The sequence below is a fragment of the Chinchilla lanigera genome, unplaced genomic scaffold, assembly GCF_000276665.1.
Source record: "Chinchilla lanigera isolate Chin_1 unplaced genomic scaffold, ChiLan1.0 scaffold00061, whole genome shotgun sequence".
Taxonomy (NCBI): domain Eukaryota; kingdom Metazoa; phylum Chordata; class Mammalia; order Rodentia; family Chinchillidae; genus Chinchilla; species Chinchilla lanigera.
Window position 1 is genome coordinate 13,577,897 of NW_004955462.1, and position 22,515 is coordinate 13,600,411.

At 38.1% G+C, this 22,515-nt stretch overlaps 1 protein-coding gene across 1 annotated transcript in view; it reads right to left on the reverse strand.

The window, feature by feature from the left end:
* Positions 1-741: 741 nt before the first annotated feature.
* The window catches only part of Ddr2 (discoidin domain receptor tyrosine kinase 2), a gene marked incomplete in the record, with an annotated part of 66,197 nt that continues 44,423 nt past the window's right edge, over positions 742-22,515 (reverse strand). The window contains 7 exon segments of the mRNA XM_013521453.1: positions 742-6,962; positions 11,309-11,458; positions 13,350-13,584; positions 14,082-14,273; positions 16,513-16,640; positions 17,837-18,060; positions 19,669-19,879. Coding sequence (XP_013376907.1) covers positions 6,828-6,962; positions 11,309-11,458; positions 13,350-13,584; positions 14,082-14,273; positions 16,513-16,640; positions 17,837-18,060; positions 19,669-19,879 — 1,275 coding nt within the window.

Below are 22,515 nucleotides of genomic sequence, written 5' to 3' on the forward strand. Positions count from 1 at the left end.
GTGTTTAAACCCTGGCTATGGGTGTTGATGATAGAATCATACATTTCCAAACCTCACTGCTGGCTTTGTTTCATTTTTCCACCTTTGACCCATTGCCCTTCCCACCACTTCATTCCCTGACTCACTAAAACCAAACCAGAGACTCTGCAGAGTTGATGTGCAGTCCTGAGTCCTCTGCTTCTTCAGCATTCCTGTCCATTTTCCTTATCTAGTGTTGTCATTGCTGAAAGAAATGTATGATGTTTCTAGGAAAACTGAGTTAATCTGAGTTAAAACATAAACTTCTTCAGGTAAAACGTGTTTGTTGGGATGATTTCATCTTAATCTCTGTTGTGGAGACTATATTCTGGCTGTGCGTATTTTTGGGGGGGTTGTACTGTACAGAGAGTCTGAGACAGACTGTGTTTGGGTTTAGCAGGGATTTCTGTGTATCAAACAAGACAGCTACAACAATAGCAATAAGGATCCCCATTTAACTCTGGACTGGATTCTCCAGAACTGAACCAATTAATGTGAGGACATCTTTACAGTGTCAAAGACCAATATGTTTTTCTTCCAATAAATACTCAATGAATATGTTAGAAGCCTGTTTCAGTAACCACCATTGGATAGCCACAACAAACAGATGTTCACACCACATACACCCACAGCTGTGCCTTCACATCCCATCACTTCTCCAAAAATGATGTCAGGAGGGAATGTAACAAAGCCAAGAATGGGTGCTGTTTACACAAAGAAGGATCCATCAGTAGCATGACTCTTTAATCATTGTTATTTACAATTTATCATCTGACAGACTTACAGAGAATAAATAAAGAGAAGAAAATATACAATTGGTATCACGCTTCTTTTTCTAATACAGAAAAATTTTACATATTCTATCGTGGAATGTCTATGATAGTTTGAAGCACAAATTAAACCCATTTGCTGTTTACCCCTCTACAAGACACATGCTCCTCCAAAGCCTGCAGAATAAAGCCCAGATGTTTCCTCATCATAGAACATACCACACAGCTGCAGACACTCAATCCTCAGAAAGAGTCCCCATCAGGAAATGGGAGATGACTAAAACAGCATCAATAGTAAATAACTATTAAGATAGGCTAGATTAGAAACTTTCTGTGTTTGCAGGAATCCTCGCAACTTCCAGTTATTTCAAAGCCTCTCTTTAGGAAAATAGTTTTGCACTGAAAGGGGTGTGTGTGTGTGTGTGTGTGTGTGTGTGTGTGTGTGTGTGTGTCTTTTTTCAGATTCTTCCTGGACATACAGTTATGATTGTTCATGAGTATGGGCTACCTTGGGAGTCAGATCCCTTTTCCTACAAAGGCCTGTAAAGTTGTAGACAAGGTATCCACAGGAAAAACTACAAGGCTTGCTTCAAATCTGCTGGGTTTGAAGCCAGAGTAAGGTCCCTGGTTTTGATCTGGTGTCCTATTAAAATACCTTGCAGTGCTGTCTAAATACTACAAAGAATAAACTATGCCCACTGATTAAGTTTATCATCACCAAGTATACAAATGTAGGATACACTGCACTTGATACAAATCTGGGCATTGTTTTCGTATTTCAAAATAAGCCATTTAAGTTAAAGCAAAGCAATTTTTCCTAGGTTCACCCTTGCTAGATAACAAGTTTTCACTTCAATCTTTTTTCATTCAAGAACAACAGTCACAAAATATTCAGCAAGTGTTCACAAATGTGCTCAGAACTTTGCAAGACACACTATCATAATCTTGAATAGGGAACTTAAAAATTGGTCGCAAAGCTCAAAGCCATAATCCACACAACCAGAGTTTTAACGTCTCCCCAAGTTGGGGCTGTGTTTGCATTTAATTTTGTCCAATGTGGTTGCTATTCCAATTCAGAGTAGATATTTAAACAAATGAAACTTCTCTGTATTCTGAAAAAAATGTTTTACCATATATCAGGGATCTATATCATTGTAATCTGTTCCTTTCACCAGCTATATCTGCTGCCATTAAATAAGTGCCACCCAACTCTTGGTCAAAATATTGGTTCACTGTAGAGCTCACCTCATCACCAGGGAAACTCTCTCAACAGGAACTACCTAGAATTTGCTTCTGTACCTGACTCTCTACTAAACAAGCTGTGGACTTACTGATTTGTATTATCTAACCCTTCTGTGTTATTCTTGTATTGTTTCAAATCCAAACAAACAAACCTTGAAACTTAGAGCCAGGTTAGGCTTGATATTGCTGATTAATAAATGAACAGGTTAATTCCAATCTTATCTTTCATGTTCCATCCAAGCAAGCCCTAGTTACAAATCAGAAAAAAATATATTCAGCAACAAAATGAACACATGTGGAAAATCTGGTGATGTGCAGATAAAGTCTGTAGTTTAGGTAGTAGTACACTAATTTAAATTTTCTGGTTTTGAAAACAGCTCAAAATGAACTATTGTTTCCATAGTTTAAAGTGGAATGTAAAATATTATCAACAAGGAAAAACTAAATCTAGAGTAAGGCTGCTCTAATTTTTTTAACTTCCTGTGTGTCTTAAATTATTTCAAGATAACATATTTCTAAAAAAGATATAGCAACTAAATAAATACCATTCTTCTGCCACCTAACACTGCAGCTAATTGGAGGAGGGAACTCAAAATGCCAGAAATTGAATCCCCATTAACCACTCCAGTCTTTTTCCTTTCTAACTCAGCACTCCAAAAAAGTTACCATGTGGCACACATTCATCTGTCTGTTTTAAAAATGGGAAATTTCAATTCAGAAATATTTCCCAGAGTGGATCGAGATTGACATGGTCCAGGAACATTAGGGACATGCCCTGCACTGCTAGAGGATAGAGAGTTCTCTTGGAAAAGACTAAGCTGCCAAATTCCATGTCTGTGAATTCAACTGTGGATCAAAGACTTCATAGCTATTTATTGTAATTCTCTTCATTTTTGTAGTTTGGGGCAGAACATGCTGTTTTGTTTTAGTGTATTTCCTTGGAACATCTTTCCTTCCCCTCATTCCGACACTTCTTCCTTCTGTTCTCCTTTACTCAAAACACGTGCCCCACCCGCACCATGGCTTTTTTGTGGGAAGTCTGGATGGGACTGAAAAGCACATGTTTTACATAGGGTTCATACCTTTTGTGCAGATATCACACAAGACTTAGTCCTGTCTAATTTATTGTTTCCATGTCTACCTGTGCTCATTTTTGAAAATGGCTTTCAGGAACAAAAGCAAGAGAAGAGAACACAAAGACTCAGAAACCACCTTAAACTCCCCGCTTCTAGGTCTCCATATCCATCTCAATACTTGGGAAGCCAATCCAGTTCAGGCCAAAAATTGATTTCTTCTCATCCATACTTTTGTGAGTCTAGAACACAAATGACCTTTCTCACCCACTTCCTCTGAAATGGTCACTCTTGTGTTATTACGTGGTTTTATATCCATGAAGGATGTTCCCTTTCTTAAAACTCAAAAAACCTTCCCTTTCATATACTGCACCTAACTTTTCATTTGTAAATAAGTATTTTTTACAATATCACCCTGAATTTCTTCTTTCACCATGCATGTTTTCCTTTATCTTCAAGTCACTTACTTTTTCTAGCTTCTGTCAGATCTCTCTTCAGAGAGACTTGCTTTTATGCTGCATCATGGAGTCCATCAGCTCCAGATCGCTGGTTTCCACCTTGCTTGAGCTGCACACATCTTCCCCACATTTTCACTTCCCAAGCATTTTCACTGCCTCTCCTCAGGGAGCCTCTTTCCTTGCCTTCTCCAGCCTCCCTGTCTGCACATACGCACATTCACATATCCACTTTGTTTTATTCCCCCACTTGCACAGCACTCTGTTACATACCCTTGACCACCCTTGAGTGATTTTTTTTTTCACAGCTTTAAAACCACAAGCTCCCTTTGGGCACTGTTTTTCATGCCTGATCACACAAGAGGCATATGTGTCAACATTTGGATCCAGCTATCAACACATTGACCAGCAGAAGTACAAATTTGGATCTTACCATCCTAAAACACCTATGACATAAAATGATTTGTATATACCATGAAGAGGATAATTCACTGCAAAGATAGCAAAGCCCCACAGTTTCTCATCAATTTACCTATCTTCTTTTCCAAACAAATCCTAGTCCCATCCCTTTAATTTCAGTTTGAGCCACTTTTTAATTCTACATACAGAGACTACCATTTACTCTGTTGAGTCACTCGAAGTTGTGTTGCTGAACTCTGTGAGTATGACTGGGTTAGAAGTTAAGCCTGTGTTTATAATTCAAAGGTCTCAATGGCATAAGACAAAGCCTTATTACACAAAAAGGGATATTTGCATGTGACCAGCCACCTAAAACAAATTATCTCCGTGACTCAAAGTCAGGGAAATACAGATATTCTAATTTCAATTCAAACAATTTGAAAATATGAATTCACTGAATACAGTGATTTGGAACAGAAGCCTAAAATGTAAAAATTGGAGAGATGTTAGTCAAAGGAAGGCAAAATGGGATTGCTTTCTTTTGCTGCATAAGAAGTTGTGTCATGATCTGGATGTGACCCCTCCTGAGGCAGAAAGGATAAAGAGAACAGCCCACAGGTCTTGACATCAAGTCCTTCTAATTCTAAGGAAGCTAACACTTTGAAATGAGTGTGGCGGGTTTCTAAGAGAACATGTTTGACTCTTAGTATAGTAAATGAAATAATGTATGTGGAGACACCTGGTAACTATAAAGCAATATACAAATGAAAGGGTCACTATTAGTACCATTGTATTTCCCATGACCTTTTTTACTGACCCCAATTTTCAAAGCAGGAGATAACAAGATTGCTAAATCTGGATGAGTTTTCCAGCAAACAGTGAACATATCAGAACTGGAAGAAACTGTAAGACCACCTAATTTCTTTAAACAGATAAGGAAACAAACTTCAGAGAAATAAAGTGACTCGCCCAAGATAGTACACGTGCCTTAATGCAGAAAGAGGATCAAAGTTCCCAAACCAGTGCTCTCTTGCCTCTCAAACCAGTGATTTCTCCAAAGTTAATCCTGGGATAAAGTGCAGAGTCACAGGGCATCCATGGAGGAAGTATGTTTGCTACAGTCAGTACATGACATGCAAAATGTGTCTGGGGGACTTAGATTTATGCTAAGGGTGTGGAGCAATAGACATATTGAAGGCTGAGTGGGGAGGTGCTCAAATTCTCAAGACTGTGGAGAAGGTAGAATGGGCAAGCAACAGGAGCAGACCGGAGGAGGCAAGACAATTTCTTCGGGAAGCTTATCTGTGATTTTTCCTGGTTTTTCCTCAATGGAAATTAAGGGGCCCCTTTTCCAGCTTTCCACTGAATTTGTGGATTTGCGCAGGATTAAAGCTCACAGTCTGCTCTAAGGAGACTTCTACTCATCACTGCATTCATTCCCATAAATTCTGAGAACAAAGCCTCATGATTTTCTGCTGGTCACATCATCTCATAAGCAAGAGCATGTACACTAAGCCTAGCTAGCAGTGGATGCTCATGGTGTGCCTCACTGGAATTAAGGGATTTTGGAGTTAGAAGGACGTTATATATTTTCTCTTACAGCCATCTATCTTGTGTTTGAAAATCTCCATCTTTTGCATAATTTTTCAGCCTATATCTGACACTCATCAGTGACAATGGACTGCCCGTATTTGGGGCCAATCCCATTCATCCTTGTATATTCAGACTCTAGCTATGTCTTCCCTAAGAAGTCTCCCTGTGGCTTCCCTTATTGGTCCTAGATCAACCTTTTGGGGACACTCAGAGTAGTGTCCTACTTCCTGCTATACATGGCCCTTAGGTATTTATGCCTGAGAAGTTCAGCCCCTGGTGCATATATCCCACAAAGGTTTCATCTATTAAAAGTGATAGATGTGGGCAAGAAGAGCCAGAGGATCTCCTATCAAGGTAACCAAAAACAATCAGGCTTTGCTGATTAAAAATATCAGGATTTCACTAAAATACATACTTGGAAATATCAGACCCAGACAAAGAAGATTATCCTCACAAGTGAATAATGAGGAGTATACCTGTTACGTACGTTCCATAGAGTTCCTTTCCTATGTCTACTACCTATTCAAGAATTCTTCCATCCAGGAGTTGTAATCACAGTTCCATTTCTTACAGTCTTGCAACAGACATTTTTTCCTATCTACATCCCTGCTGCTTCACATCCAAACTTCAACCTTGATCCCCATTCATGAAGGAGGAAAACAGCCATTCTAAGAACCTAAGACTTCCAGAAAGTACCATACACTTTGACAGGGAAGGAAAAACAGGGCACAACATGTCCAGAGACCAAATCAGAAAACCATATTTGATTAGTTGTTGAATGCTGAGTCCTCAGATTCTCCGTGGCTACCAAGTTTTTTCCCTATGCCTCACCTCATGTTTCCTAAGATATTAGCATTCTTCAGTTTTTCCTTTCTGAAGATACTTTACAAAAGGTGACATGGAAAAAATATTGTCAGATCTGCACATTTATAAACATAAGCATATTTAACCTTTATAAATTACCTGAATTTTCTAGCCTTCATTATCTAACACTTGTTATATCAAGTAAACTTTCTTTTACTATATTTTATTTATCCTAAGCTTTTTTTTCCCTTTTTAGTTCTTTAATATAAAAAAAAAGTATATATGAGTCAGTGGTAGGGAGTAAGGGAGTACAGTGAGGGAAGAAAGGGACAGAGAGAGAGAGAGAGCAAAGCAAACAAGCCTCTGTCCCTCAAGTCTACTAAATGTCCAGATGGAGTGGCATAGGCGTGGATGAGTGGTAGATCTTGTGGGGAGGACCTGGGCCGTCAGGACATTGGCAGGCACTGACAGCATCATTCGTCGCCTTGTTGAAGGAGCAGAAGATGGATTTCTTGGAATGAAGGACGGTGCTTGGTATCTCTTCTCCAGCAGCTGAGCATCAGTTTATACACAGAGTCAGGGCAAATGGCTGGTTGAGGGAGGTAAGTCTTTGGAAACAAAATTTAAAAACAGAAAACATATTAAGAAAAGGAAAGAACAAGAACACTGTTTGCATCATCGTTTGATTTTTCCCCTGTCCATGTTCTTGGACTTGATTAGTGCCATGGGTGTCCTGTCTGTTCTTCTTACTCACAAGAGTTCTAACTCATATCAGCCCCTTCTATGTCCCCTTTGTCTTTTCTAGTTCTCTGGGGTAGGATTTCCTGATGGGGCATTTTTTTGGCTCCTGCCTTCTTATAAAAGGTAAAACTGAAGCAAAAATGGAGCAGATGTTCCATGATAGACCATGTTTGATCTCCCTATATGAAGGTTTTTCTTCTTTGAGCCAATCGTGGCAGACATAGAAAGCTCATTAGTAGCTCCAGTTTTTAATTGGCATAAAATCTTAGATGCAAAAACTAGGATGCATGATGTGTCCACGTAATTCCTAAGCACAGTGTTCTCTCTGCTTCCCCTCCCCTGTACTGGCCCCCCATAGAGGAGATTGGCTTTCTGCTTTTTAACATGCACCAAAGTCAGTACCTTTATTCCACCTCCAGTCCTGCAATGAATTACAGCTTAAGATTCTACTCTGAAATTGCCAGTTATAGATTATTTCAAATCAGATACCACTCTGTTGACTCCCAGGTCATTTTTTTATGTGTAAAATCTATTGCTTCCACCATTACCCATGTTTTTGAATATCTTGGTACGTGAGATGAGAATACTAAATATGGTGAGTGTTTAAACTTTAAAAAATGATTACAGTAAAAGACATTGCCATTTTACTATACTGCTGCTGCTCAAAATACTACCCTTTACTTCAAACACGTATCAATTATTCTTGCCATTTTTTTTGGGGGGGGGGTGGTTTCTCTAGTACCAGGAACCAAACTCACGACCTTGCACTTGCCAGGCAGGCGCTTTGCCGCTGAGCTAAATCCCCAGCCCCTTCTTGCCATTTTCTGAAGCAGTTCTGGAAGTCCTCTTTTGTGAGTATCATTAGTTACACTGTTGTGGCTGTCACAGTATTCTTAATTGACTCAAAATGTTTACCTTTCATGGTCATTTTGACTTTGGAGAAGAGCCAGAAGTTTCATAGTGTCAGATCTGGTCAATAAGGTGGCTTGAAGATATACCAGAATGTTTTTATAAGCCTGTCTTTCAGTTAGCACACAGCAGCAGCATTCATGATTTTTTATCACACTGCATGAAAACACTCTTGAAAGAGGACTTCCTGAACTGCTTCAGAAAGTGGCAAGAAGAATGGGATAAGTGTGTTCAAAGTGAGAGTGGGTATTTTGAGGGGAGCTAATGGAAATGTGTCTTTCACTGTAATAAAATTTTTAAATTTAAACATTCACTGTATATTTTGACCACGCTCCACACTGACAGATTCCTGAACCATAACTAAATTTCTCATGCCCTTTGAACCATAGATCTATCCATTGTCTTTGCTGAGTCCGACGTCTGTAGCTACTTAATCATTAACCCGTTCCTGCTGCCCTACCTCCCGCTACACTAACACCAGTCTACATCATGCATCAGAGAAGCTAGGATTTACCCAACATCTGCTTATTTCCTATACCCATCAGCTCTACCATCACAAATAAAAACGCACATATCTATGACTTATATTGGAATCTCAAATTAGGTCTGACAAGCCTTTACTCAGCATCATGTTATAGGGTACTATGGCACTAAAATACCAAGTTTTCAAAAGGAAATATTATCAATATAAATGAAGTACAGAGTAACAGACATGCACATATTGCTGATGGAATTTAAAACTGCCAAGCCTTTTTGAGATGTTTACTAAATAATTTAGAAAATATATATGCGCTTTGAGCCAATAGATGTCAATAAAATAGAAATAATGATTTAAATTATTAAAGCTACCCTTTTCAAAGTCTTATAAACTTGAGAAATAATTGAAGGTATGTTTCAAAATAATTAATATTACATCTATAGAATATTATTTGCCCTTTGTAACTTCAAACTAATAAAATTTCAAGACTGCATTTGATTTTTTAGTTATTTAATTCCATTTAGACCATAAGCCTGCAAGAAAAATGCCACCTGGGAATTATTCACAACTTAAGATAAAATTGAAGGGAAAATGTCAAATACATTTTTAAGTCATTGAAATTATTGTGTAGATGACCAAGTATTTTCCATTGAAGATGAAGGATTTAAGATTTGCTTAAGCTATGAATACTAAGTGTAAAATTCTTTCTAGGTTCTATGGTACTCAGATTTTTTCTTCTGTATCACATCCACTGTTTTCAATAATTTAGCAGTGCCACTTGAAAATGAGCTACACAGAATGCATTTAAGCACTGATAATGTTGAGAAATTACTGTCCCTGCACTCCCATGCTAAACTTTAAAAAATTTGAATACCAAACTTAAATAATAAATTTAATAGCGATTAAGCAAAATGTAATAAATTTCAAATTTAGTACATTATATTCATTCATGTTTATTATGTTTAATATTTTAAATTTAGTAGCATTTGTGGTTATAAAGAAGAATTTTACTTAGCACCTAAAGATAATATTTGGCTGTGGCATAGCTTCAGTCAAATATCTGACTTTACTATTTGACGATCAGTCATAATGCATATTTGGTGCACCAACAGCACCTGGAGAAGGAAAGTCAGTGGACTTGTTTTAAACATTTATCTAAAACTAAGAAAGATAAAATCTTGGAGATTATTAAAAATAAAATTCCTCTCAAGTGATAAAAAGTTTTTTATGAAATTGAAAAATATAACACCAATCATTAATATGTAACAGTTTAGAACTAAGTAAGAAAAACTCTAATATAAAAAACACTTTTAAAGTAAAGTGGACATGAAAGGGTTGGGAGGGCATGCCTTTCTTTGTTGAATGTTTGATGGTCAATTTTTGTTTCATATAATAAAAATTCTCTCTAGCATTTCAGTCACTGAATACATTCAGGAATACTGAAAGCCTTGTAATATTTCTACTTTTGCCTATAATTCTAAGATATACTGAAATTCAAACCACTATTATAATGGATAAGATTGCATTTTCTAATGGAGCACACCATCTTTAACTGGCTATGTGTTCTCTCAAGGTCACTGGAGTGGCTGGGATGTATCTGTACAGGAAAAAACAAACAAACATGTTTTCCTGGTGTGTTTGTTTCTTTCGTGAACACAGGAGTAAGTTTGGTCACTATTATAGAAGGCAATTGCATCACAGCCCAAATAGGTAATTCACATTACCAAAATAGTTATAATGCTATAATGCTACCAAAATAGTTACAATATCAATAGCTACACAATAACAAGATAAAATTAAATCCTAGGTTCTCACTCTCATTTACAACATAGATTATGCATTGTTCTTCCCATTTTCTTATTTGTTTGCCTGGATCTATTTAAACTACAGAGAATACACTTTTTATTTTCTGCAAAAGCCTTCTTTTGCTATTACCATATTCCTGCTGGAGATGATCTAATTCAAGAGTATTCTGTAGCCAGGTCATTTTAAGGAAATACAATATACTAGTTATTGGTGAGTTCTAAATAGCAGATCTCACATAAATGTTAAAAATTGAGCTAGCCAAAGAAAGCTTACCTAAGAAGGCTAGGAATTGGGATTCCTTATGATCTGAAGAACCCAACTTTCCCTGAGTTACGAGAAGCATCATTAAATTGGCCCAAAGGTGCCTTCCAGGAACATGAAGTCCAGGATATACCTCTCCATTTCTGGACATACAAGTCTAAAAATATTGCTACATAGAGGATTTTTTCAGTATTTGGGATTGAACCCAAGGTCTCTGCACTAAACTACATCCCCAGCCCTTATGTTATTTTTAATTTGAGACATAGTCTCACTAAGCTGCCCGGGACGGTTTTAAACTTACAATCCTCCTGCCTCAGCCTACCAAAGTGCTAAGATTACAGATATGCACCAATTCACCTGGCCACTAAGGCTTTAATGAATGCTGATAAGTCCCTTATTCTTTTTTACACATATACTTTTCAACCAGGAGGACAAACCAATGCTCTAAATCAAGAAATAGAAAAAACTATTGATCAAGAGGTAAAATTTTTATATCCTGCTACTTTTGTGTTCAGAGGAACCTGATATGACCTTTCATGCTTTTCAAGAATTGGTGGGTAGACACCATTGATAAAGCAGAGTATATGACTGCCTGGGGATGATTTTGGTCTTTCACATAATCTGAATAGTTGGTAACAAAAGACTATAATCAGATAGGCCATCATCCAGCTCAGATCTATCCTGCTAAATCAGAACTTTCTTATATTTGTCTTCTAGGAGGACCTAAATCCATTTCCAACCACCCCCAGTAGTTCTTACCTGCCTCCCTTGGTCTCGGAAGAACTCTCCAGTATTCTCGATAACCTGTTCATCTGACAGCTGGGAATATGGCTGCTCTTGACAAAAAGTGAAAGTCTCCCACAGAGTCACCCCAAAGGCCCACACATCACTTGCTGTGGTGAATTTTCCCTATTTAAATAGGGAAAAGTAAAATCAGAATCACTGTGCATAAGAAAAAGTTATGTTCTCATAATCTAGAATTAATTGTCCTTCCCCTACTACAGGTAAGGAATACTGAAACTGCCAAAATCTGGGCAGAAGATCTTGAAGTGACAATGTGAAGTTGTCAAAAAGCACGTCATTCTCTCATCCTCCTGGTTTTGGCTTAGTTCTGCTTTTGGAGATGAGAGCCAAGAGCTGAAGGGAAGCCACCATAAACCATCAGACCCTCCAACCAGGTGTCAGAAAGTCAGCCTTGCTCTCAGGTAACTTTGGGAAGATATCCCAGGGAAAGTCAGAATGAAAAGTCAACTGTCTTTATATTAGAAATAGAGAAACCTGCTTTAAGCCCCTGGTATAATCCCCTTTGTAATCTGGGACTATCATTTCCCAGTTTAGTGATAGTAATGGTCTTAACAGTGATAACAATGAGATTTAAATGCAGCTAGCATGCATTAAATATTAACACATTTTCCATTCAATAAAGACAATGACATTGGCAGATAGATGAAATTATATTTTACATAAGAAAAATGAGATGGGAGAGGTTTACTCAATTACCCTGGTTAATAAGACCATTAGTAATGCAAAAACTGGAATTTAAAGCAAGGACCTTTGAATCTCATTCTAATATGTATATATATATATATCTTAAGAGTGTACAATACCTTTAACTAGAACAGTGCTCAGGTATCATATTAGAAATAGTAAAATATAACAACTCAATATATACATGAAAAAGATCATAGTGAGGATTTTGTAACCTGTTACATAAAAGCATCATTCTTAATCATTAGAAATTGGAAAGTACTTAAATATCAAATTTTGAGACAGTAATAAATTATAGGATATAGCCATATATGGGAATATTATGCAGTTATTAAAATCATATTTTTAAAGAATTAATTAGAAATGCCAATGGTAAAATAGTATGTAAAAAATAGAGATTATATAGCATAGTATCATCTCAGTTACATGATATAAATTTTACATAAGAGTACATCCTTAGAAATACATACATAGGAAAAAACTCTCAAAGGAAATATACAAAATATTAATAGTGGTTATCTTGGTAAGAGGAAAGAGATAACTATAACTTTTTATTTCAAAATTAACTTATGAATCCTATAAGAATATGAGTTGAAAATAAGTAGACTATAAATGAAGAAGACCAAATTGACCTTAGATCTTTGTGTGAAATATTCCATAAAACAAAAGATAAAATTATATGCACACAGCACTGTTGCAAGTAAAAGTTTGTCTATTAATTGTTTAAATTGGCTAAGTGGTTGGAAAAATTAACAATGAAATGACTCAGGTATGCATGGTCAAGAATATACCTCCAAATGAGACATCTGGAAAAATTTATCTGCTCATAATACAGAATACCAACAATTGAACAAGAAGTATAAATCAAAGAATGATGATCTTAAAAAGTAAATGGTAATAATACTTAAAACAAAAATGTGCAGACAGGTCCAACAATTCATGAGGAAATAGTTATGCAATTAATATAAGACAAAAATTTTTATATGGGTAACATTTATTTAAATGATAGTTTTTAATATTCTAAATTAATTAAGACCCATCAATGGATGGAAAGAGAAAAAAGACACTAAAACCCTTATACTTGTATTATTTTTTTCTAAATTTTCTACAATAGCATGTTACTTTCTTATCAGCAGGGATAGGTAAGTATTACATAACAATTAGTACACAAGGAAAATTTCCTCAAGTGAGAGAAAATAACAAAGTGTATGAAACTGCCTCCTGTTGTCTCCAGTTTGACCCCACCTGCTTTGTGTGCTGCCTAAGTCCCAATGACTAGTGCTAGCCTCCCAAATGTGTGCAACTCACTCACCAGCAAGATGCTCTCCCAGGACATCCAGCGGATGGGGAGCACCGCCCGGCCCTGGATCCGGTAGTAGTCACCGCTGTACAGATTTCTGCTCATTCCAAAGTCAGCTATCTTGATGGTGTAGTTCCTACCCACTAGGCAGTTCCGTGTGGCCAAATCTCGGTGGACAAAATTAAGAGAGGAAAGGTACTTCATGCCGGAGGCAATCTGAGTAGCCATAAACTTCAGGTTGGTGTAACTGAAGAAATATACAAGGAGAATATGTAAGCAAGGAGAAAGTAGCATATAGAAGAAACTGGAAGCCATGAAAGCCACACACATTTAAATCAACTAACCAGCGTTTAAACCTCAACATCCCCTTTAGTGTGTGTGTGTGTGTGTGTGACTGAGGATTGAACCCAAGGCTGGGCTGAGATACATCCCAGATCCTTTTTAATTTTTTTTCTGAGACACTATCTCCCTAAATCACAAAGTTGCCCAAACTGGGCTTGAACCTCTTGCCTCAGCCTTCTAGATTGCTGAGATTACAGGCCTGCACCACCATACCTGGCCCTTTCTGCACTCTTTATGAATGCCTTTGTGTTCCCCCAAAGTAATGATCCATTGTACACTGCACACTAACCTCCCCTAACATCCCAGAATAGCGATGAATTTTAAGGGCCACTGCTTCTCATGTTTGCAGCCTGGTTGCTCTCAAGACCTCAGGGCAGAGATAGAAGACCTGGCTGATTTTACCTGACAGTGGCTACATTGCTGGAGCAGGAACTGGGGGGCTCATGGCGCGAAAGAAACTGATTGAGATCTCCATTCTCCATGTACTCCGTGATCATGCAGAGAGGGTCCTCAGTGATACACACAGCTAAGAGACGGATGATGTTTGGGTCCTTCAGCCGGGACATGATCTTTATCTCCTTAAGGAAATCATTCCTTTGGAAGATACAGACAGAGATAAACCCAAAGGTTCCCAGAATCAGAATCAAAAAGGGGAAGAAAGCACTGCAACATCTATTCCTTCCCATTCCACATAGACTTGTTTGCTTACAGATGAACTTTGAGAGAACAGAGAAATCGGCACCTAGAAGTATTTCATTCTACTGCTCCTGGGACAGAATGGACCTTTATTCAAACTGCACTGTTTTGAGAATGAGACCAATATCAACTTTGGCATGTCTAGTATTTAACAAAATGCCTGCCACATGGAGATAGCTGATTATTATTATTATTATTATTTTTGTCTCTTTGAGACAGGGTCTCACTATGCAGTTCAGGCTGGCCTTGAGCTCATTTTGTAGGCCAGGATGGCCTTAAACTTGCAACGATCCTCCTGCCTCAACCTCCCAAGTGCTGGGATTGGTGCCAGGCGTGCACCACCACACCAGGCTAGATCATTAATTTTTAAATATTTGCTGAATCAAGTATATTTTTAAAACAACTCTGCAAACTGAAACTTTCACTGAAAATCATATTTTCAGTGCACTGGAGTATTTAACATTTTATAAGTTACAAACTCACAGAATCAGAATCAAAAAGGGGAAGAAAGGAATAATAAAACAAGGAATGTTAATAAAACAAGGAATGTTTTTATAATGGGGAGACCCACCCACTGATCTATACAATGATTCTTTATTCTCCCTCATGGTTTTTCCTAATGCAGACTGCATCAGTAGGCACAACATGCACTTAGTAGCCTGTTAAACTGAGTTGTTTAGGGTTGCAGTGGCAAGATGGGGTCATTTCTAAAGAAGTACTCATTGACCAAGACTAGAAATTATTAAAATATATGGTGACAGCCACTTTTCAGTCATCAAGTAGCAATGTTTGCATGAAGTCCATATTCCCAAAACTATTGAAGTAGATCAGTTGCAAGTGTCCCATCAGTTTTATAAGATTCCTACACTGAACATCATACTATGTCAGTATAACCCTTAGAATCAACTCAGTTCTTAGAATCAGTTCAACATCTCCCCTCTTTCATGTTCCCTTTAAGTCCAAATCAGGGGTTTTCATGGCTTGGGAGGCCCCACAGTCTGGGTCATCCATTGCTGCTGAGCAAGGGTAGGCACAGCTGAAGCATAGCAAACCCCACCAACCACAACAACATACAAAGGCTTTATCATATCCTGTGCTTTTTTTCTTTGCCAATTTTTCTACTTATGCGTTAAAACTAATATATAATCCTTTCTGTAGGATCCAGAAAATGTCATTTTCACTCACACTAATATCCTTAAGACTGAAATTCTAGGCTGTAATTTGAAAAAACCCATCGTTGCATTCCCTCACCTTTCTTTCCACTCCACTCTCTGTCATTTTCAAGACTTGTAATGAAACCCTATCACCGTTTTGGGAACTTAACAACACTTTGGGAACTAGAAATAATAAACTTACTCTCACTATGAACATCACTGAGACAAGACAATGCAAATGGAGAAATGCAGATGTTATCCAGATGTGCAGATTTCTCTGGGACACAAACAGCCAGCTTTCCACCAGCATGGCTTTTCAAGCCAGCTTTCAATCACCCCTCTCTGGGTAAGGACTAATTCACCATTACAGAAATGGAAAGGCTGTCAGACAGTGGACTGTGGCTGGACACTGCGATTTATGTAGCAAGGGATCCAAGAGGTAATAGCCAGTTTGGAAAACTGCTAAAGGACTGTGGATTTTTCTTGCTTTGAGGTCCATGGATACTTTTCCAAGTAGAGGTAGCTTTTCATTTGGGAGGTTGTGGAACAGAAGAAAAGGAGCATAAAAGAGAAAAACAAGACAAGAAAGTAAATAGAGATATGAGAAAAAAGAAGAACAGAAAGCTTTAACAGGAAAGATGTGTGTGATTGTGAAAAGTCTGCAAGAGGAGGCTATGACACTCGGAATACATCTATATGTAATGACTGAGGAATACACATGTGGATTGAAACATATAGGGCTGGGCAAAGGGAGTTAGGCAGTAAATACGTGGCAAACGTAATAGAAAATGTACATTTGAAAGGGGTATAGAAAAAATTGAGGACTTCTGACTTCATTAGGAAAATAAAGCATAAACATAGCAATGTGAAGCAGCTGCAGATCTCCCCATCTCAAGAGGGAAATATGCTTAGAAGTTTCGAGAAATATTCCTGATCTTAAAGATGAAAGAAATAAAGGGAAATTTAAAACGCAGACCACAGACCTGGCATTCTTGTTGGCATCTGCTCGGAGCATTTTCACGGCCACCAGGACAGGCTGGTTGGCACTGACATCTAGGGCAAAATCTTTGTCTTTGAATTTTTCCATCCCCTCCACTTCACAGAGATGAACCTAGACAAAAGTCATCTAGTCTCAGCATCATCATTTCTCCTGAAGGTGGCTCAGTACTCTTGCTGGGCATTTCCTGGAGATAAACTAACTCTTACAACTCAGGCAAAATAATCGAAAGACAATAATAAGATGTGTGCAACATATTTTGATTATTGATATAATTTAAGGCAATAATAAAGTACTCAGCTAATATGATGTTACTTCCTTATAAAAGAAATAGTAATGGTATTTCAGTATAGAACAGCCCCACAATGCCGTGTTATTCAGGATAAAGTTGTAAACACTTGATTGGAGAAAGAGTAGTTACCTGATAATACAAAACATAAAGCAATTTCCTAAAATAATCCCTAGGTGTGAGGTTTACAAAAAAAGAATTGTAAACGCTCCTATATGTTACATATAGTATAATGAGAATGAGTTTTCAACCCAGGAGACAGAATGAGTATAAGTAATGCTACAAGCAGATGTTATGGGCCCCTGTGCTTCCTCCAGCACCTGGCCTCCTCAGGGGAGAACCTTTGATTCACACTGAACACCTATGATATATTCACATGAAACCAAGTGTTATACTGTATTTGGGGTTTAGGTGGTTCATGCTGAAGAGCTCCTCTTACAACTGAAAACACTGCTTTGAGTTCACCAAAAGTCCATGTGACTGAAATGTTAATATTGCAGGCATCATCTGATGGCAATTTAGAGAGGACTCCTCCTTATCTTAGTTGGTGATTCATTCCCTAGTGGCTAATTCTGGGACCAGCCGCAGGGGCGAGGTTGTTTTTAACCAGTTTTCATATAACTTTCATTAAAAAGAAAAAAAAAAAACAAAGTCACTGTCAGGCATCAGGGTGTTCCGGGACAATTTATTAAAGATGATCACATCTTGTGAGCCCCACCCCCTGTAACATATTGTAGATATTTTTTGAAAGTATTGAATGTTTTTCAGACTCTCTCATGTCTAGTGATTTGCCTGCCTTAAAATCTCCTTGATAGAAGTCTCAGGCTTTCCACAGCTACTTAAGAGAGACAAGGATGACCTAACACTTGTCATCCAGAGGACAATACACAGAAAGATGAGCAGAGGAGACATTTGGCTGTGAATGAACTTGTAGAAGGGGAATGTGCTGTACTGACCATTTTTATCAACCCACTTCCTTCAAGCTACCATAGACTGGAGGCCACACAGAAAATCAACTCACCTCTCCAAACTGGCCTTCTCCCAGCTTCTCCTTGAACGTTAAAAGTTTCCTGGGGAACTCTTCCACAGCCACATCTTTTCCCGAGAGCAGGTCCATGGTGACAGCAGGCACTGAGTAGGTGTTGCCTCCAGTCACTCCCTGGAGGTTCACGATGTCAGCCTCAGCATAGTGGGGAACCCCCTCAGGTCCACTGGGCTGGACTGGCTTCACAACGCCACTGCAACCTGGAAGACAAGGGCCATAGGTCTCAATCCAAGGGGCATCTTTGTAGATCTTTTTAAGAAAGAAAACCTGAGAGGAGGACTAGAACTTGCCTCTACGACAACCTAACTTCTTCATGATGGTCTTCAGGAACAGTTTTACCTCCTGAGACTCTTTCCTTATTCTTGTCTCCTAATCATGATCATTAACAAGGTCCTTGTCTCATCCTGTGGAATTACAAGGCAAAGCTATAGCAAGCCTCATGCCCTATCAGGGTGAGAGTATTAAAGACAGAAGTTTTGTCAAATCATATTTTCTTACTTTTAATTTTTTTATTTTAAAGAAAAAAGATAAACATTGAAACAGGTTAATAGGACAGTTACAAAAGTTGATATATTGCATATTGTCTTCCTGTTAGTTAATCAGAGTACAATACACACTTCTCAGATGAAGAAATACAAATGGCAAGTAAATACATGAAAAAATGTTCAACATCAGTGGTCATTGGATGCAAATTAAAACAACCCTGAGATTCCATCTTATCCTAGCAAGAATGGCAATCATCAGAAAATCAACTGATAACAATTGCTGGAGGGGTTGTGGGGGAAAAGGAGCCCTTTCTTGTTATTAGAACACTGAATACTGTCACTGATTCAAAAGCAATTTAAATTTATACCCTCTTGTGTAAGACATATCTGAAATTCTTAGAAATTCAAAATATGGGGTGAAGGATATTCTAGACTTTAGAAATAGGTAAGTTACATCAGTTCAATCTAGAAAACAAGTCATATACTCATTAGTCTTGTTGACTCTGTGAAATCCTGTGAATTCAGTGTGTTCATTCAATGTTTTCTATCTATTCAGTGATAGAATAGATGTCAGTTCCTTTCTTCCTTCTAGAAGATTCCTTTCTGCTGGCTCCCTGGAAATCCTGTGATCTGTCATCCTCCACATCTGGCTCCACATCTGGCTTAACCTGGAATCTTCTCCTCTGAGCACCAAAGTGCCCTTCTACTGAAATGGGTCATTCTTAGGTTAATGACCTTCTGAAAAAGTTGCTCTGAGCTTCAGAGATGATCCCAGCATCCATTCTGATGTCACTCTGCACTTTTTAAGGGACACTGGGATTTGAATCATCTGGCAGTGTTTTACCTTACTCAATGCTTTTATTGAGAAAAGGCAAAAAATATTTATTCTCACAAGACAATTTTGTATTGCCTTAACAAATGTTTACCAAAGAGAAATTGATGAAAAATAAATTACTCAATTATCCAGATGGCTACAAAACTGAGAATTTCAGAATATCTTTAGATGCATGAATCTTTCCTTCTCCCTGTGAAACTCCAGTCCTGAATTGACCCATAGTGAAGTCAAGTGTTGGCTGAGGATTTAATCAGTGCTCTCTTACTTTTCTTCTATGTGAAATGAGCAAGTTAGACTCATTAGATTGCTTGAGTTTTTGTGGTGTGAACATGCTTGTAACCTTTAATCTTTTTGTTGATCTTCTGACATGTAGGTTCTTCCAAACATCTTATCTTCAATAGGAAAGGAGAGATCTCAGGTCTAGAAAGAGTATATACTTGGGTGTTGAGGCTTCTCCCTCAATCCCCTGCCTGTTACTTCATCCTCACCTGATTCCTCTTCCCCTGGAGCAAATTCTGGGAGTTTTCGTATCAATCTGGACGGCTCCTGGTAGTCAGGGCGAAGGGGAAAGATGCGATCATAAGTTGAGTTGGACTCCTGTTCACTAGGTGATGAGGAGCGGTTATTATTAAACATGCTGGACTCGCTTGGCAGGGAAAGGCTAACTGTCATCTCATCATCGAGCATCCTCCGGGAAGCCTGCAAGAGAGCAAGGAGAAGACTACATTGGTATAAAGAGGATCAGCAGTTCCTCCCCTTCTAAAACCCACCTCTTCTGTTCAGTTTTCTCCTGCTGAGCCTCAGAAACACTGTAAGTGACAGGGATGCAGTCTGACTCCACAAATACTTGTGTTGTAGAAACTCAGAAACTCCTCTGTTTCTTCAAGGCAGAATTTGACTCCCTTATTTCTGTGTTGTTAACTTTCATTAAACACTTATAAGCATTATTTATATAATCCTATGGGAATCAGTCAGTAAGCAAAAATATTATGGATCTTTTATTAAATAATGGGTTTTGCTGACTTACCCTTTAACTGCTTTGATTTTGGGTCAACATAATATAAAATATTCAAACTCAATAACAGTGCTGTTACACGATGAATTAGTAGTTGACCCGATCACCCTGAGACTGTAAATTAGGATAACGATCCTCCACTGGTCCTAGATTTTTGTGAACCAAAAATATAATGGCTACAAAATGGGACAAGAAAGTCTTACCATTGGAAAATATCAAGTCAAATTATATCTATTATAGGAAGAAGACACAAGGGGCTAATTCCTGTGGCATACCATCTTAGATCACCTGCCGGTTCTAGACAAAAAAAATTCTATCATCTGAATGTACATAGCTATTTAGATTTAAACACGTAAAATTCTCCACTCCAGTAAACATACTTTGGGTGCTTAATGGAGAAGCATAGAGAAACGTAGATGTTTACTTCCCCCACCAGACTAAAAGGTCCTTTCTTGCATTAAAAGCCCCAGTATTACCAAGAAGCCCAACATGTAGTAGGTATTTAATAAATTTGGGTTGAGTTTCTCAAAGGATCAGTGCTGAAGATGCCATCAAAAGTATCCTAAAAATAATACTACAGACTACAGCATATGTTAAGAAAAGTCCTTGGAATTCACCAGTGGTTGATTTCAAGAACCTTTCTAACATTGTTTTTGCTTTGTTTTATTTTTGTCTATGTTGTTGGTATTTTGCTATTGTTCTTTTTTATTATTGTTTCTAAAAAGAAAAAAGAAAGGTCTTTGGGATATACATGTGTGCTGAAAAGTTTTACACACACACACACACACACACACACACACACACTCAAACACACTTCTATTGCCAGGAAGAAATCCTGAGTGTCAGTCCAACACATTTTGAGTTATCTTCCTGGGACCTATAAGGTTAGGAAGAATTTCTTGAAAAATGAAGTTAAATATTCAAGGGCAGAATGTTTGCTCTCCTTTTTGTCTGAGGAAAGGTCCTGATATCCCCTCACTGATGTCTTGACACAGTCATGCCAGTGGACCAGCACTCTGTGAATTCTGCCTTTCAATCTTCACACGCTGTTTATGGACTTACAGCTTTGTTTTAAGTAAGATGTCTTCAGATCAATAGTAAAGGTTCTTCTGGGAAGCAAGGGGATACTTTTGTTGTGAATATTCCTGTCTAAACACTTTAAACCTCAATCATCTCAAAAACTTGACTGTGGAACTGGTCAGAAGGAATTGTAGGCTACTGTCTCGGTGCTCCTCTCACTTGTTGGAGGTGAGCCTCTTTTCTCTTGTCTACATTCAGAGAGTTCTGGAGACTTGAGTCCATCTGCGTGGTCCCCTTGCCCCTCCTCTGGAGTATACTCCATGCAGGCTTTGCTCTTCTCTGAGAGACCCATGAACACAGAGATCATCCAGGCAGTGCCCCTCTTCTTGCTCTATACCCTCTATAGGCAGTTCAAAACTTCAAAGCCCAGAGTGTCCAGGACCTCCCTCAGCCCATGTCCCTCCAGAGGAGCCCGTTGCATAGGGAAGGTGTGTATGGCCTAAGGTGGAACTGTCACAGACAGTGGATCCAAGAGTACCTGGCATTTGGTAACAGTGCCCCTGAAGTTGTTATCTGGCCTAAAAAGCCAAAACAAGTAGTATATATTCTACTCTCAGTAAAAATTATACATTTTGGGAGAAAGATGTTAACATATTCCTGTATTTACAAATGGAAAGCACATAGAACACAGAGTACTAGTTGTATGACCTTGAACACATCACAATTTCTCATCAGAAAAACAATTTAATACTGCTATGTCCATCTCACTGTTACTCAGAGGTTAATATAAAATAATACATGAGAAAAAGTCTTTGAAGATTAGGTAAGTAAAACAAAATTATCCCGATCATTTGATCTAGAAAGAAAGAAATACTCAGAAGAATACACAATTATAACCTTCAAATACACAAAGAAATGAGGATAGAATTATGAAGAAATTGACTTGGATATTAATGAGGTTGAACTCCCGCTCACTCTCTTTCTCTCTCTTTCTATCTCTCTCTTGCTCTCTCTCTTTCCCTTCTCCCCAAAACAAGCAAAATAACAGAAAAAAATAGAAAGAACTTCAGTAGTATTATCAGATGCTTTAACTAGGCATTCGACAGATTATCAACCTTGAATGTGCATGAGAATTACTCCTTAAATGAAAATATACAGATACCTGCACTCTACCCTAAAATCCAGTGAAACAGAAACTTCATGGTTGGGGCTGGGGATTTAGCTCAGCGGCAAAAGCGCCTGCCTGGCAAGAGCAAGGTCGTGAGTTCGGTTCCCGGTACCGGAGAAAAACCAAAAAAAA